The sequence below is a fragment of the Halichoerus grypus genome, chromosome 2, assembly GCF_964656455.1.
Source record: "Halichoerus grypus chromosome 2, mHalGry1.hap1.1, whole genome shotgun sequence".
Classification (NCBI taxonomy): domain Eukaryota; kingdom Metazoa; phylum Chordata; class Mammalia; order Carnivora; family Phocidae; genus Halichoerus; species Halichoerus grypus.
The window spans coordinates 190119011-190135970 of NC_135713.1; the positions used below are offsets into that span (position 1 = coordinate 190119011).

Genomic DNA, 16960 nt, shown 5'->3' on the forward strand with positions numbered 1-16960 from the left:
GCAGTGGAGGAGAATAAAGACACGTGGAACCACCTGAGTAAAGACCCCAGGGCTCAGAAGAGGTTGGATATTTGAGTAGTTGGGGGATGGGGAGGGCAGTATGTGAGGGTGTGAAGGAATTTAGGCTGTAGGAAAGGAGAGGTGAGTTCAAACTTTGGTATAGAGAGCCAACGAAGGATTTCAAGCACATAAATGGTGGATTTAAGAGTTGTGTTGAGGGAAGCTTCCCAAAATAAGCTCTATAGATCATATGGCTCCACTCCAGACTGGAATTGTTATCTCCTAGGTTGGAAATCCATCTTTCATAAACATAGCAAGCAATTCTGACCCACACAAAAGTTTGAGGAGGAGAAGAAAAAGATCTGAGGCTGGATAGATTAGGGGGCAAGTGGAAAAGGACAGAAAAGATTTAAAACACAAGGAAAAATTCACAGGATTTAGTACTAATTTGATTTGGAGAGTGTTTGTGAGAAGAGTCTACGGCAATTACGAGATTTGAGGATCTGGTTTATATTTTCCAAGAGAGATACAGCAAAAGAGGCAGCAGCAGATAAGGAGGCTGGGAGCAGAGCACAGAGGTGGAAATGGGCAGGTTGGCATGCTGTAGTGGGAAGAGCACTGGGTTGGGAATGAGAACTTATTCTTCTTCACCATCTTTGTGACTTCGCTGCTCTGGAACTGTCCTCTCAGAGGCCGGAGTAGATATCTCTGAGGTCCCTTCCAACTGTAAAATGTCATATTCCAAATTAAAACAAAAGATTTTTAAGAAGATTTTATTTATTTATTTGACAGAGAGAGACACAGCGAGAGAGGGAACACAAGCAGGGGGAGTGGGAGAGGGAGAAGCAGGCTTCCCACTGAGCAGGGAGCCCGATGCGGGGCTGGATCCCAGGACCCTGGGATCATGACCTGAGCCGAAGGCAGATGCTTAACGACTGAGCCACCCAGGTGCCCCAAAACAAAAGATTTTAATTGAAAAGAAATATAAGTACATAATTACTGTGATAAACCATTGGAATGGGGTCATGAGGGCTGCAGGGAAAATTGGTCCCTGGAGAGCCTTAAGAGAATCAATGAAACCCTGATTGTTCCCACATCTTGCCCAAGACCAATCCTGTAGATTCTTCAATGTTCAGATAAGCAAAAACTGTAAGATGGTTTCCTTTCTCTTGAATTCAGAAGACAGCTAAAGAGGAGGCGGCTGGGTGGCTCAGTCGTTAAGCGTCTGCCTTCACCTCAGGTCATGATCCCAGGGTCCTGGGATCAAGCCCCACATCAGGCTTTCTGCTCAGCCGGAAGCCTGCTTCCTCCTCTCCCACTCCCCCTGCTTGTGTTCTCTCTCTCGCTGTGTCTCGCTCTGTCAAATAAATAAATGAAATCTTTAAAAAAAAAAAAAAAAGACAGCTAAAGAACCATCTAAAAACACTCTTTCAGGTATGCCTGGCTGGTTCAGTAGGTAGAGCATGTGACTCTTGATCTCAAGGTCCTCTGTTCAAGCCCCACCTTGGGCATGGAGCCTACTTAATAATAATAAAATAAAAACACTCTTCCAGTAAGTGATGGGAAATAACTCAGTTTGAGAACCAACTAGACCTAGGTTCAAACCTAGATTTGAATCTCATCTATGCTACTGATCAGGGTCAACCTCGGATAGGTAACTTATCCTCTTTGAATCTCAATTTCCTCATGTCTAAATGGGAAGAAGATACCCAAGATGCAGAGTTGTGAGAATTAAATAGGCTGTCGACTTACCTAAAAAGCCTAGCACAAAGTGGGTGCTCAGTGATTATCACCATCGTCACTGCTTATTCTAGCCGGTAATGGGTGTGACATCACTAGACTCTAAATATTGGGGGTAAGCACCCTTGACCGATTGATCTTCATCTCTCCCTCCTTACGCCTAACAGTGCACACTAATAGAAGTCCTATTTTGCTGACTCTTGCAAGGCATAAACGTCAATTTCGAACTGTGTCCCCTCCTAGCGCCCGAGAAAGGAACTACAACCAAGGATGGGGCAGAGCAGCGGAGTCAAAAATCTGCGCGCTTTGCAGCCTTCCTCGCGCTTCCAACCTGTGCGGGAGAAGGGGACTCCTTTGCTCTTGCCCACAGCTGAAGCTACTAATAAAGTTTGATTTGAATAAATGAGCGCCCAGGGGCTACTCTCCCCGCCAGAGCTTCTTCCGCCCACAACGGATTTCGAGAGGCGGGGCAAGCTTGCGGGGCGGGACCGGAAGTGAGATCAACACTCCCCGGGGTGAAAGGTTAGCGGAAGTGTCCTTTCTTCCTTTCTGCTGTAGGCTTCAGTGGCCGGTGTCGGTGAGTAGAGACTTGGGTAGGGTGTTCCAATCCGCCGCCATCCGCGGCCCGGGGGTCTAGTTGCGGGGCGGCGCCGGGCGCTTTCCACTGCTCGGTCTCTGGCGGCTTCGTAGCGCTCCTGTCCTGCGAGCAGAGCCCGCGGGCGGCCTGGGCCGAGACGGCAGGGAGCGCAGCCTCGGTTTCCGGGCCCACGGCCTCGGCTTGCGCGTTTCTGATCGGCCCCTTTTCCGTCCTCTGCAGAGATGGGCAAGTTCATGAAACCCGGGAAGGTGGTGCTGGTCCTGGCCGGACGCTACTCCGGACGCAAAGCGGTCATCGTGAAGGTACCAGCCTCGCGAGCCTCTGCTGCGCCCTTGCATCTCGGCAACTGGGCGGTTTCGGAGGGCCTGCAGGCTCGGAGTTCAAGAGCTGGCTTGGGGGGCATTCGCTGAGCATTGCGGGTGGGGTCAGTGCGGGAGGGCTTCAGAGAGAGGAAGGTGCAAAGTAAAAACAGATGTGAGTGGAATTGGGCGCCTAACACGTAACGCGTCCCCTACCGAGGAGGTTTTAAAAAATAACAGTGGCCAGCGTTTATCGCGCGCTCGCTTGGTGTCTGGCACCGCCGTGCAGGTATTGTCACGTCCGGTGCTTGAAGTCACCGTAGGGGATTCCTGTCTAGTGCTAACGTGTATGGACGTTAAGTAATTCCACTGAGGTAAAACGGTTAAGTGCTGCGGCCCGGAGTCTGTAAAAAGAGGAGAAACCGTTTCCCGTCCAGATGCTCACTTAGCACGTCCTAGCCCTTCACCTTTGGCCTTCTACCTAGGTTTTGTAGCCTCTGGTGAGAGCTCCCTAAGCTCTGGCCACACACCTGCTTCTGGCTGTGGTGGGGCCGCGGGGCAGCCTTTGTTGCCCTGACCCCCTCAATCTGAGACTGGTTTCTGGAGCTAGACCACCAGTTTTGGAGTCCTGCCTCTGTTCCTCACTAGCCGTGCAATCGTAGGGGAAGTTAAGAGGCGTAGAGTGCTGAGCACCAGTGCTTGATAGAAAGCAAGCACTCCATCGATGTTGGTATCGTTCCTTTTAGATCTCGTCCCTCCCAGGAACCTTTCCAGGTTCTTGTGGGAATGAATACAGCCCTTCCCTATTACTCTTTGTGCGATCTAGCATAGCACTCAAGAGTGTCTGCCTTGCCTGGTTTTTCCCATAGTGGGTCTCAGACCTGGCAGTGGGGGTGTTCCTTTTATACATGCCCTACATCTGTCTAGCATGGGGCCTAAATAGGCTCTCAGTCAATGACATGTGATTCTTGTCGTTCAGAACATTGATGATGGCACCTCAGACCGTCCCTACAGCCATGCTCTGGTGGCTGGAATTGACCGCTATCCCCGCAAAGTGACAGCTGCCATGGGCAAGAAGAAAATCGCCAAGAGGTCGAAGATCAAGTCTTTTGTGAAAGTTTATAATTACAATCACCTCATGCCCACCAGGTGAGCATTTTAAGAATGGCAGTGAGGATTCCTGGGTGGCTCAGTCGGCTAAGTGTCTGCCTTCAGCTCAGGTCATGATCCCAGGGTCCTGGGATCGAGTCCCACATCTGGTTCCTTGCTCAGCAGGGAGTCTCCTTTTACCTCTCACTCTCCCTCTTTGTGCTCGCGTGCATGCGTGCGCGCTTTCTCGCTCTCGATTTTTTTTTAAAAAAGGAATGGGAATGAAAGGGACTTTCTTTTCACCCCTCTCTGCCCTGCTGAATAAGGCACCTTGCAGCTATTCTAGTGTGTCACTTACAAAGTGGTGGTGGTTTCCTGTGTTGCCTCTTTGGTCCAACATGGAGCTGTGTTCTACCATTTTCTCTGGTGACTTCCCTGAGTTGGCCAAGCAGGATGGAAAATCTCTTCCAAGCTTGCTCTTTATCTGTCTCCTCACCTGAAAATTCTCCAAGTGTTGGGTAAAGATCATTTCATTTGTTTGCATTCAGAGTAAACACGGGCACGGGATCTGGCCTGCTCTCTGCCACTCTTCCACTTTCCAGGATAGTTGTTGAAGGCTTTCCAAAATGGTGGATAAAGGCAGCAAGCCTCCCCCCACCAACGAATTCCCCTGGGCTGCCATGCCCTTTAGTTCCTGGCCTTCCACAGTGTTGTGCGCCATGCACACTATCTTGGTGCATAGGTTGTACAGAAATACAATGGTTGAGAGTCCTGAAGGATGACTGGCAAAACCCAGCAGCGCGTGCCTTACAGTTTGCCGCCGGGCACTGCATGTTGACTCCCAAAGGTGTCTTAAAAGAGCAGAGCTGTTTCTCGGGTGCTGGGAAGCAGTGAGATCTCAGCAGCTGCCCAGCTTCTGCACTGTCCACAATGAGGCTGCCCCCCGCCCAGGCACCACTTGAACAACACTAAATAAAATGGCTCCAAATAGAAAGCTAGCCAACCGCCATGATGATAGTGAAGGAGATGCAATAAAGTAACAGTCCTTAGCTAGAAAAATAGTCACTGTGGAAAGTCGAGAATGAAATGTGAAGTATTTCCATGGTTTGGGTCCACGTAAAGGAGTCCTTTTAAATTGGGAATGTCCAAAGAATATTACGGGGACTTTGGCACAGCTTCTGTGGATTGCTCCTATGGAGACAGACCCTCACACCCCAGTGTCACACCCAGGAGTCCTTGGGCTGTGTGAAGGGCCCTGGCAGCGTGTGGGCTGATCTTACGTCCCCACCGTTGTTCCCAGGTACTCTGTGGATATCCCCTTGGACAAGACTGTTGTGAACAAGGATGTCTTCAGAGACCCTGCTCTTAAACGAAAGGCCCGACGAGAGGCCAAGGTCAAGTTTGAGGAGAGGTAAGTAGACTTTGGTGGTGGCCCTATTCTCCATGAAGGGAATTTGGTTTCACTGTTCTTCTCAATGGTGTCCTTTTTTGCCTTTAGGTACAAGACCGGCAAGAACAAGTGGTTCTTCCAGAAGCTGCGGTTTTAGATTTGTTTGGTTTCAGTCATTAAAAATACCAAAAAAAAAAAAAATCCCTGTCTTCCTGTGGCATGTATTATTAGACTGGGAAGGAAGAACATTCATATGATGAGACATTGGGTGATGGGTGAGAGGCTGTGGGAGAATATATGAAATAATGCGTTTGTGAGACTTAGACTACTTCCATCCTCAGCCAAGCATCCTTTGATTATTTGGATGCCCTGGTTGGGCAAGGTGTGATCTGAACTGTTTCCCAAAAAAGGAGTACTCCTGACATTGACAGGTGCAGAGTAGAACCTGGGCCACTCTGCTCCCCCTGCCCCCCATTGGGAACACCCACAGGCCCCGCTCAGTGGGCACTGGCTACTTTGGATCGAGAGCCACCAATCTGAGGATCTCAGACCAACTTCAAAGTGCCATAGTCCCACTGAGATTTAGTAGGTCAGAATTTCCGGGGAGTTACCCGCTGATATGGGTACTGCCCTGATGAGGCCCGCCCTGGAGAGCTGCTCCCGATGACGGGTGGGGGCTGAGGAAGGCCTGAGCCCCAGAAGAGCCATTCCTAGTGAGATCGGAAGAGGTCCCCAAGTGGCCTGGCTAGCAGAGACCTGCAAGAAAAGGTGTGATTCACAGGGCACTTGGGTGGCTCAGTTGTTAAGCGTCTGCCTTCGGCTCAGGTCATGATTCCGGGGTCCTGGGATCGAGCCCCACATCGGGCTCCCTGCTCAGGCGGGAAGCTTGCTTCTCCCTCTCCCACCCTGCTTGTGTTCCCTCTCTCGCTGTGTCTGTCTCTCAAATCTTTTTATTTTTTTTTAACATTTTTATTTATTTATTTGACAGAGGCACAGCGAGAGAGGGAACACAAGCAGGGGGAGTGGGAGAGGGAGAAGCAGGCTTCCCGTGGAGCAGGGAGCCCGATGCGGGGCTCGATCCCAGGACCCCGGGACCACGACCTGAGCCAAAGGCAGACGCTTAACGACTGAGCCACCCAGGCGCCCCCTCAAATCTTTCAAAAAAAATAAAAGGTGTGATTCAAGGGTCTTGGGTACAGTTATGTCACCAACTGTTGCAGGAAAGCTTTTTTGGCCCATCTGGCATTTTACCTTTTCACTGGATACCTGTGATCCTGCTCTACTGGTGAAATAGGCACTCTGTCCGGCTGAGCTGGTTCTAAGTCCCTAGATGGAAGTAGGAGTCGAACAGGTGTATTCCCCAAGCACTGCACTTGGCATACATCCACCTGGGATGTGGGGGAAGGGCTAGGTCTGTGAATTACTCGAAGAATCCTGGACTGGATATTAGGAAAACAAATCTATTGTGCACCGTGTCCTATGTGTTTTTGTTTGATTCCTCACCCTTAAGTATTGGGCATCTCTTGAGACAGACTCCTAAGTAGCTTGCCTACTCAGTCACAAATGGAAGTAAATTTAAACCCTCTGCCTAGAAACTGACAAGTTCTCTCCACTCTACCTCAAGGCCCAAATTCAAATACTGTCCCAGCCAGGTTTGAATACATGCTTGACTTCTATCAGTATGACTTTGAGCAAGGTTCTATACTTCCCTGCCTCAGACGTTTAGAATTTCATCTGTAAAATGGCAAAAGCAACTTTGTGGGGTTGTTTGGAAGACTGAGTTAACTCATGTGAAGCAGATCCAGTATGGCACAGAAGAGCTCTCCACAAATGGCTGGCTATTAGCATGGCTTTGTGAACTTGGAGAGGCCTTATCCTGGTTGCATTTCTCATTCAATCTTAGTCTGCCTGTGCCTGTCATCTTTCTAGGCTCCAGGGAAATTTTTTTTTTTTTAAAGATTTTATTTATTTGACAGACAGCGAGAGAGGGAACACAAGCAGGGGGAGTGGGAGAGGGAGAAGCAGGCTTCCTGCTGAGCAGGGAGCCTGATGCGGGGCTCAATCCCAGGACCCTGGGATCATGACCTGAGCGGAAGGCAAACGCTCAATGACTGAGCCACCCAGTGTCCCTCCAGGGAAATATCTTTAACAGCAGACAAAATTCTACCAACGGGCCTGTACTGGGATTAATAGGCTGGGAATCTGGTTGATTGGGGCCCATATTCTGTTTGCTGTTACTTGTGAGTGGCTTCCCCTCAGGCCTCCAGTCAGTGAAGTCAACTTCCAAGCCCAGAAGGGCTCCTCCCAGGGGCGGGGAAACCAGTTGGGGCGTGTAAACAACGGCCAGGGTTTTGCTGAAATGAAAGTGGAAGTGTATCTCAGACCCAGCTTGGAGAGGACAAAGACACCTCGGAAGGTAGAAGCAAGAGTTTAGTTATAGGGGACACTGCCACTTTGTGCCCAGCTCTGAAGCCTCAGCTCTTGTCAACTGGACCCCAGGCCCATGTCAGTGATGTATGGTGATGCCGTAAGTGAGGAGAGTGTTGTGGGATGGGGGAGAAGCAGAGGAGCATTCCTCTTGGCTGGGCATCTGCAGTTATCTCAGGGTCTGGTGGCCAAGCCTCTCTGCCCGTCTCTTAGACCAGCTAAACTTCTGGGGAGAAGCAAACGGCTGGGATTAGCTCTCCCCTAACCCATTGCCTCAGAGACAATTTTGTAACCTTCACCTCAAGAGCTCATGAATTCCTTGTGTGAATGCGTTTTTCTGAGAGAATTCAGTTCTCACTAGATACTTAAAGGGTTCTGTGACCCAAAAAGTATAAGACTCGTTCACACCTTTATCTCCTGAGATCTTGCCCAACACACTTTCCCTCCTTATATTTCACCCTAGAGTTGAAATGGATAGTTCCTCGCCTTACAGTTCATTTGAACTGAACGCTGGGCCCTCTTCCGGGTCACAGGAAGACCTGTTCCTCCTCCAAGAGCTTACCTAACGCCTACATGCTGTAGTCTTCCCCTTCCTGACCTGTGAATGCCCCGACTCCTGCTAGACTAAGACTGGTCCCCTGTCTAGCCTGTTGGCCCTTGATCCCTAGACATGCCCGCACTGTGCCTGCAGTAGGCACTCAATAAACAGCTGTGGAATGAATGAATCTCCTCCCCTCTCCAGCTTCTTCAGTCTTTCCCTCCCTGCTACTCCCCCATCTCATAAATACACAAATGTCTTGCTTGGGAATTTTTCATTCGTCCCACAAATGTAAGAAAGATACAGGCTCAGGGCGCCTGGCTGGCTCAGTTGTTGGAACCGAGTGACTCCTGATCTTGGGGCTCTGAGTTCAAGCCCCACACTGGGTGTAGAGATTACTTAAAAAAAAAAATTAGGGACACCTGGGTGGCTCATTTCGTTAAGCATCTGCCTTCGGCTCAGGTCATGATCCCAGGGTCCTGGGACTGAGTCCCGCATCGGGCTCCCTGCTCCGCAGGAAGCCTGCTTCTCCCTCTATCTGCTTGCTGCTCCCCCTGCTTTCTCTCTCTGTCTCTGACAAATAAATAAATAAAATCTTTAAAAAAAAAATTAAAATTAAAGCAGATAATCCATAAATCCATACAATAAAAACTTAGCACACTGCTTGGCACCTACTAAGCATACAATATGTGTTATTATTAATGTTACTGCCAAACTTTCAGAACCCCAGTTTCCCAAGATTATCTTGATTCACCCCCATCTTCTACCTCTGCCAAAACTACTCCCTTAAACAGCCTTTACATATTGAAAAGTGGGTTCAGGAAACTCTTTTCTTTTAATCACCCTAAATTCATTATTGAGAGATAACCTCTATTAATAACATTTTGGGGATGCCTGGGTGGCTCAGCCTGTTGAGGGTCCTGGGATTGAGTCCCTCGTAGGGCTCCTTGCTCAGTGGGGAGCCTGTTTCTCCCTCTGCCTGCCACTCTCCCTGCTTGTTCGTGCTCTCTCTCTCTGACAAAATCTTTTTTAAAAAATAATATTTTGGTGTCTGTCTTCCCAGAGTTTCTTATGCCTTTTTTTTCCTAAGATTTTATATTTTTTTTAAAGTAATCTCTACACCCAATGTGGGGCTCCAACTCATGACCCCAGATCAAGATTCACACGCTCTTCCAAGACTGAACCAGTCAGGCACCCCCATGCATTTTTATGTGTTAATAAAGATCCTTATGAAATAAAACTTTTTAAATCAACAATAGAGATCCTATTTTCTATACAGTTTTGTATCTTGCTTTTTTGGCTTATTGTGAGCATTTTTTCATATTGTTAAATGTTCTTCTATGTCTTTTAATTGCTACATGATATATTTATTTAGCTATTCCTCTATTTTTTTAAATATTTTATTTATTTATTTATTTGACAGAGAAAGAGAGAGAGCACAAGCAGGGGGAACAGCAGGCAGAGGAAGAAGCAGGCTCCCCACTGAGCAGGGAGTCCGATGTGGGGCTCAAGCCCAGGACCCTGGGATCATGACCTGAGCTGAAGGCAGACGCTCAACTACTGAGCCACCCAGACGCCTCTAGCTATTCCTCTATTGTTGGATATGTAGATTTCTTTTTGTCTGTTTTGTTGTTTTGTTTTTATTTTATTCTTCTGCTTTTGTTTGCTTTTTTTAAAGATTTTATTTATTTATTTATTTATTTGTCAGAGAGAGAGATTGAGAGAGAGGGAACACAAGCAGGGGGAGTGGGAGAGGGAGAAGCAGGCTTCCCGCCAAGCAGGGAGCCCGATGCGGGACTCGATCCCAGGACCCTGGGATCATGACCTGAGCCGAAGGCAGACGCTTAACTGACTGAGCCACCCAAGCCTCCCTGTTTTGTTTTGTTTTTAATGTAAACTCTACACCCAATGTGGAGCTCGAACTCAGACCCTGAGATCAAGAGTCACATGCTCTACCGTCCAAGCCACCCAGGCACTCCTCTCTCTGTCTGTTTTAAATAAAGCCGCAATAATAATCTTTGTACATGAACTGGCCATTTCCTTGTAAGTAGGACTGTGTTTTTGTCGCTCAGTCTCGGTGGTCATTCTCATTCCTCATCTTCGGTGGCCCGTTAGCGGCCTTCGGCACCGCCGCTGGCTCCTCCTCCTTGAAACCCTTCTTCACACTCCTGCTCTCCCTCTAGGTTCACTGACCCCCTCTTCTGCATCCTCCTTGGCTGGTGCTTCTCTGTTCCCCTGACCTCTTAGTGGTGGGTGCCCCCAGAAATCAGCCCTTGGACCTCTCTATGTCTGCACCTCCCTCCCTGTTGCTCTCATGTAGTTGTGAGACTTCCTTGTGATCTTACTTAGTTTTGTGACTCTACCTCCCCCTCATGAATAATCCCCAAACGTATACTTCCGGCCTGGACATCTTGCCTGAATACTAGATCCCTAGAGGCAACTGCTACCCTCTGTCTCCACTGACAGGTCAAATAGGCACTTCGTATCTAATGTGTTCAAAATAAACCCTTCATTTTCTGCCCTAAATCTCTTCCACCCACAGTCTTCCCCATCTCAGAAAATGGCTCTCATTCCCTCCGGTTGCTCAGGCCAAAAAGCTTAGAGTCATCCCAGACTCCTCTCTTTCTTCCACACTCTATTTCTGATCCATCGGCAACCTCAACCAATCTAGACTCCACTGCCCCTCACCACCTCCATTACTCCCGCCTGGTCCAAGCCACCAACATGGCTCTCCTGGACGCGCTAATGGCCTCCTCGGAGGTCTTCCTGCTTGTGTCCTTTCCCCACATCAGTCTAGTCACACAACAGCCAAGTCATCCTGTCTGTGGCTTCCCACCCCTCATTGTGTAAAAGGCCCTGCATTGTCCCAACCCGTTTCCTCCTCTGTGACTTCCTCTCCAGCCCCCGTCCCCGCAATTCCTCTGCTCAGCTTCACTGGCTTTCTTGCTATTCCTCAGATCCGCCTGACAAACTCCCATCTCAGGGCCTTTGCGCTTGCTGTCCTCTGCATAGAACTTTCCCCCACGTGCACACATGGCTTTGCTCCTGCATCTCCTTCAAGTAAATGATCCAGCATCATCTCAGCAAGGCCCGCTCTGATCACCCCATTTTTTTTTTTTTAAAGATTTTATTTATTTATTTGAGACAGAGAGAATGAGAGAGAGAGAGAGAGCACATGAGATGGGGGAGGGTCAGAGGGAGAAGCAGGCTCCCTGCCGAGCAGGGAGCCCGATGCGGGACTCGATCCAGGGACTCCAGGATCATGACCTGAGCCGAAGGCAGTCGCTTCACCAACTGAGCCACCCAGGCGCCCCTGATCACCCCATTTAAAATGTACTCCAACATTCTCTATCCTCCCCCTGCTTGGTTTTTGTCCACAACACTAACCCCACTAGCATACTGTAGATTTTATTTATTCTGTTTATTGTCTGGCTCATCCTCTAGAATATAAACTCCACAAGGAGGTTTTGTCTGTTTTATTCACCACTATGTTTCCAGAGCCTAGAGCAGTGCCTGGCACTTGGTAGAAGCTCAGTAGCTAATTGTTGAATGAGGGAATGAGAAAGCAGATGAGCGCGTGGACTTCTTATAGCCTCCTTTCCTTGAAGCGCTGCTTCAGCCCTCCTCCTCCTCTGTGTCTCTGACAGTCCCCAGTCCAGGCCCTGGCACCGCCTTATCTTTGGCCAGGGCTTCTTTTTTTTTTTTCCCCTGCCATTCCTTTTGTCTCCCCTGACCCCTGACTAGGTATCCTCAAAGATTACTTTTTTTTTTTAAGATGTTTTTTTTAATTTATTTATTTGACAGAGAGATAGCAACAAGTAGGCAGAGCGGCAGGCAGAGGGAAAGGGAGAAGCAGGCTCTCTGCCGAGCAGGGAGCCCAATGCGGGGCTCGATCCCAGGACCCTGGGATCATGACCCGAGCCGAAGGCAGCTGCTTAACCGACTGAGCCACCCAGGTGCCCCAAAGATTACATTTTTTAAGGCTCTGTCCATCAAAGTGTTCTTGCTTCTTTTTGGCTTCTTCCATCACCACATGCTGTTCCAACCCAGAGTCCTTTCCACCAAGTCCTGTCCCTGACCCCATGTGTCTTCAACAGCCTTGGGTTTGACTTACTTTGGCCCATTAATTAACCCTGAGAAACTTCAGGTTCCTCAGCTATAAAATGAGGATTAATAGGGGTGCCTGAGTGGCTTAGCTGGTTAAGCATCCGACTCTTGATTTTGGCCCAGGTCATGATCTCAGGATTGTGGGATCAAGTCCCACAGGGGTCTCCATGCTCAGCACAGAGTCTGCTTGAGATTCTCTCTCTCCCTCTCCCCCTCTCCCTCCCCCGGCTCACACACTCGCCCTCTCTCTTTCTCTCTCAAATAAATAAATCTTTTTAAAAAATAAAATGAGGATTGATACAATAGAAAGCATTCAACATAGCATGCATTATGTGCCAGGCACCGTTGTTTCCAACAAAATTATATATAGGTGGAAATTGCTATTATGCCCATTTTACAGATGAGGAAACCAAGGCACAGAGTTCAGTAACTTGCTCATTGTCTTGCAAGACTAAGAGGAGCTGGATGTAAGCTCCAGAGGTTTGGTCCCAGAGTTTGTGCTTTTAACTGTTAGGCTGAACTGCCTCCGATACCCTTATGATGAACATAGATAGCATGAGATTTTATCTTCTGGGGTGGTTAGGTTGTAAAGTTGGCAAATAAGGCAGAAGCATGTAGGTAGTCAAAATTAACCTTAAATCATTAACTCACCCCTAGAGTATCCAGTATTTACAGTCTGTCAATGAGCTCCACGGAGAAAGGATTGCAATTTTTTTTTTTTTTTTTCAGCAGAGTGGCAGATGCACACTGGCTTGCATTTAGGAGACCATGTTTTCATGTATGTGTAGTCAAATTCATGTAAGTGACTACGATCAGCCTGTGTTGTCCTTCAGAGGGTCCTATAAGAGAGAAGTTTCAGCTGGGAGCTCGAGACAGGGGGCAGTCCTATGATACTTGAGATGGGGTCCAACTGTGCCCAGCAGCTAGCAGGCCCCCAGTAACCACTGGCTCATTTCCTTGCCTGTTGGGTCCCTGGCTTTCTACCAAACTCTTGACACCCAGGTCTACAATCTTGGCATCATCTCTCCAGTTTGTCCCCTCTGTCTCCTTAATATAAACATCCACAGAGTCCTGGCGCTTTCCTCATGAAATGTGCTTACCCGCGCATGCCCACTGCCAGAGGCCCAGCTCAGCTCCTGCCATGTCAGTGGGAATTAGAACCTCAGAGTCACTCCTTCATCAGTGGGGTGAACCCCGCTGCTTGGGTTCATCCTGCCATGGCTTGCAAAGCCGCTTCTTAAACACTGTGCCCAGCACCTCACCGCCCCCCCCATCAGAAATCTTCACTAGTTCCCCATCTCCTACTGATATCAGGTCTGAACTCCCCTGCTTGAATGGTTCTTTTTAAAACTCTGTATTTGTTGGGGTGCCTGGGTGGCTCAGTTGGTTGAGCGACCGAGTCTTGATTTTGGCTCAGGTCATGATCTCAGGGTCATGAGATCGAGCCCCACGTTGGGCTCCACACTCAGTGCAGAGCCTGCTTGAGATTCTTTCCCCCTCCCTCTCCCTCCCACTCTGCCCCTCCCCCCTTCTCATGCTTGCTCTCACTCTCTCTCTCACATAAATAAGATACAATCTTTTTTTTAAAATGGGAAGGTATAGGATACTGGAACCACATTCCCACATGAGAAAATCTTGGTTGGAGCTGAGAAGAGGCTTCCACTTTAGTGGGGACATGCTCTCTCCAGTTTGTGAGTCCCTAGCATTCCCTATCATCTACAGTGACTCCTGGACTCACTGATGTCATCTAACCAGGCCTTAAAGGCACCTTATTTGTAGAAATATAAAGAACTGGGTACCTTTCTCACTACTCATAAACCAGCATTATTTGGTCAAGCCCTGGCTTTCCTCTGCTTAAAAACAGAGTGAACTCACACTGACTGTCTTCAGTGCCCTCTGTAATATGCTCCCATTCTGTCATTCATTCACTGCAGTCATTCATTCATTCAACACACATTGACTGAATGCCCGTTTTGTGCCAGGGACTCTGCTGAACACTGGGGATACAGAGATGACTAGGACAGAGTCCCGCCTTCCCAAGTGAGCTCACGCTTCCTTGAGCTGACCTTATTTATCAGGCTTCCCAACCACAGAGTGAACCCTGCCAGCTAACGTCTACTCCATCCCACAAACAAAGGTGCATTTATTCGTATCCCTGGTGTCATTCCCTTGCCCATGTTGTCACTCTCTGTCTCTGGACTTGCTCCAAATCATACCCAGCCTGAAAGGCCGCTTAGTACAGTGGAAAGAGTGGCAGTCAAGGGACAAGCTTGGAGATGTGGGGTAAACTGCTCCCCCACTCTGGGCTTGACTTCTTTTTTTTGGGGGAGGGGGGGCTTGATTTCTTCACTGGAAAGCACAGATTAGCAGTCTGGAGCCAGCCTGCATAGTGCCGGATGACTTCGGGCAAGTCACTTAACCTCTCTGAGCTTTGGTTTCCTCATCTGTAAAATAAGATTAAGAGGGAATTTATCTCATAGGGTTGTTTCAAGAATGGAGTGATACAATCCATATCAAAAGCTTGGCACAGTGCCTGACACACAGTAAGTGCTTAATAAATGTTAGCTAATAGTATGACATTTTGCCACTCTAAGCCCCCACTCCTTCTGGAGGCCTCCCTAGTGATGTTAAGTCCTATGGGACGACGGTGCTCATTTCCCCCCTGCTCTAATAGACCCTCGGCGCCCTCCGGGAGGAGCAGGCCGCACTGAAGAGCAGGCTGCAGGAGCTGCAGTGCCGGCGGAGGGAGCTCCGGGCCCTACCCTACGACCAGGTAAGCTGGCAGAGGGGCGTGGCCTGGCAGGGAGAACTAGAAGTCAGTTTCCCTTCTGGCTCTGCCACTCCCTCGCTCTGTGACCTCGAGTATGTGACTTGAACTCTCTGGACCTGTTTTCTCATCTGTAAAGTGGAGCTACCAAACTTGCAGCGCTGTGTGAGGACAAGCTAAGATCTTGGGTCTAAAGTGCCGGTATAGGCTTGACCTACATTCATCCGCTCCTTTTTTTTTTTTTTTTTTAAGATTTTATTTATTTATTTGAGAGAGAGAGAGAGAGTGAGAGAGCACAAGAGGGGGGAGCGGGAGAGGGAGAAGCAGACTCCCCGCTGAGCAGGGAGCCCGATGCGGGACTCCAGGATCATGACCTGAGCCGAAGGCAGTCGCTTAACCAACTGAGCCACCCAGGCGCCCCATCCGCTCCTTTCAATAAATGTATTTGTCCTCGGCATCGAACACTTTCCTCCTGGGGCCGGGGTGGGACCTCTCCCACCCTTGAAGGCTGCATCAGCCTCCCTTCCCTCACCTCCAGGTCCCATTCCAGGCACCTGCAGTCCCTCTGGTGTTCCGAGGACACACTCAGCAGGGCCAGGAAGTGCCCAAGTGGTTGGTTTCCAAAGTGCGGATCTGCTACCCTCTGTCTGGAGGATCTGCTGTGGTCACCTTCAATGACCCCAAGGGTGAGTCCTCTGAGAGAGGCCCCGGGAGGGAGGCTGGGAGGCTTCCCGGCACTGACCATGCTCCCCCCACCCCGGGGCCCCCCCCTCCAGTGGCCGAGAGGGTGTTGCAACAAAAGGAGCATGAGATCCACATAGAGGAATGCCGGCTGCGGGTGCAAGTGCGGGCTCTGGAGCTGCCCGTGGTGACCACCATACAGGTGACCAGAGCGGCAGGGTCCTGGGACATGCCGGGGCTGCCATGCGCTTGGGCCCCAGGCAGCGAGGCCAGGCCTCTCCTTCTTGTCTGCCCCTAGGTGTCCACTCAGGTAAGCAGGTGCAGCGTGCTGGTCAGTGGGTTTCCTGCCGGGCTCAAGCTGAGTGAGGAGGAGCTGCTGGACAAGCTGGAGATCTTCTTTGGCAAGACCAGGAACGGGGGTGGTGACGTGGAGACTCGGGAGCTGCTGCGAGGGGGCGTCGTGCTGGGTTTCACTAAGGAGGCAGGTGAGGGCCCCGCCCACAAGACTGGGGCCAATTGAGGACTCAGGCCCCAGGAGAGCAGGGCGCTTGACGCCAGCAGTCCATCCCTCTCTCCCCCCCAGTGGCCCAGTACCTGTGCCGGGTTGGCCAGTTCGCAGTGCCACTGGGCGGGTGTAAGTGCCCTTTGAGAGTCTCTCCCTACCTCAGTGGGGAGATCCAGAAGGCCGAGGTAAGTGGGAAGGTTACTCGGGGGCTGGGCCAGGCGCCTGCCTGCCTGCCAGAAACTTGCCCAAGGATCAGAGTCCCCAAAACCCACTGCCCTCCCCCTTGCCAGCCTCTCTGGCCTCCTCGCCCCTTCCCTACCCCCAGGGGTACCACCTGCCCCCAGTCCCTGACTCCCAGGAGCCTTTGCCCATCTCCTGGCTCCTTTTCCAGATCGCGTTCCAGCCGGTGCCCCAATCAGTGCTGGTGCTCAACATTCCTGATGTCCTGGATGGCCCGGAGCTGCAGGACGTCCTGGAGATCCACTTCCAGAAGCCCTCCCGTGGAGGTGGGGAGGTGGAGGCCCTGAGAGTCGTGCCCCCCGGAGAGCGGGGCCTGGCGGTCTTCACCGCCACATCGGGCTAAGAGCCTGCCCTCCTCGGCGCCCGCACCCATCTGCCAAGCCTCTCGAACCAGGCTGGAGTGGGGTGCACGGGTGCAAGAGATCGTGCGGGTCGACAGTGGCAGGTATTATGGGTTGTGAAATGCTGCCCAAGAACAATAAAAGTGGCGTGATCTTCTCATTTCATTTCGTAAAAGGAAACTTGATTTGAGCCTGACAGGAGGAACCCTAACCTTCCACTCTCAGCGCTGGCCTTCCG

General features: G+C 50.2%; 2 protein-coding genes across 9 annotated transcripts; both read left to right on the forward strand.

The window, feature by feature from the left end:
* The first annotated feature begins 2159 nt into the window (after nt 1–2159).
* RPL27 (ribosomal protein L27) lies at nt 2160–5317 on the forward strand. Of its 2 annotated transcripts, none has more exons than XM_036095545.2 (5): nt 2160–2317; nt 2558–2640; nt 3617–3786; nt 5027–5137; nt 5225–5317. In XM_036095545.2, the coding sequence occupies exons 2-5, from the start codon at nt 2560–2562 to the stop codon at nt 5271–5273; spliced, it is 411 nt and encodes a 136-aa protein (XP_035951438.1). In that variant the 5' UTR covers nt 2160–2317; nt 2558–2559; the 3' UTR covers nt 5274–5317. The 2 variants fall into 2 exon arrangements, with proteins under 2 accessions (XP_035951438.1, XP_035951439.1); XM_036095546.2 differs by having other exon boundaries at nt 2266–2333.
* Nucleotides 5318–7348: 2031 nt separating this feature from the next.
* Nucleotides 7349–16882, forward strand: IFI35 (interferon induced protein 35). 7 transcript variants are annotated; one of them, XM_078065780.1, is made up of 7 exons: nt 7464–7643; nt 14863–14961; nt 15494–15641; nt 15732–15838; nt 15935–16121; nt 16220–16326; nt 16533–16882. In XM_078065780.1, the coding sequence occupies exons 1-7, from the start codon at nt 7620–7622 to the stop codon at nt 16722–16724; spliced, it is 864 nt and encodes a 287-aa protein (XP_077921906.1). In that variant the 5' UTR covers nt 7464–7619; the 3' UTR covers nt 16725–16882. The 7 variants fall into 7 exon arrangements, with proteins under 7 accessions (XP_077921907.1, XP_035951433.1, XP_035951431.1 ...); XM_036095537.2 differs by having other exon boundaries at nt 7452–7643; nt 15506–15641; nt 16220–16882; XM_036095536.2 differs by having other exon boundaries at nt 7453–7643; nt 16220–16882.
* Nucleotides 16883–16960: the final 78 nt, after the last annotated feature.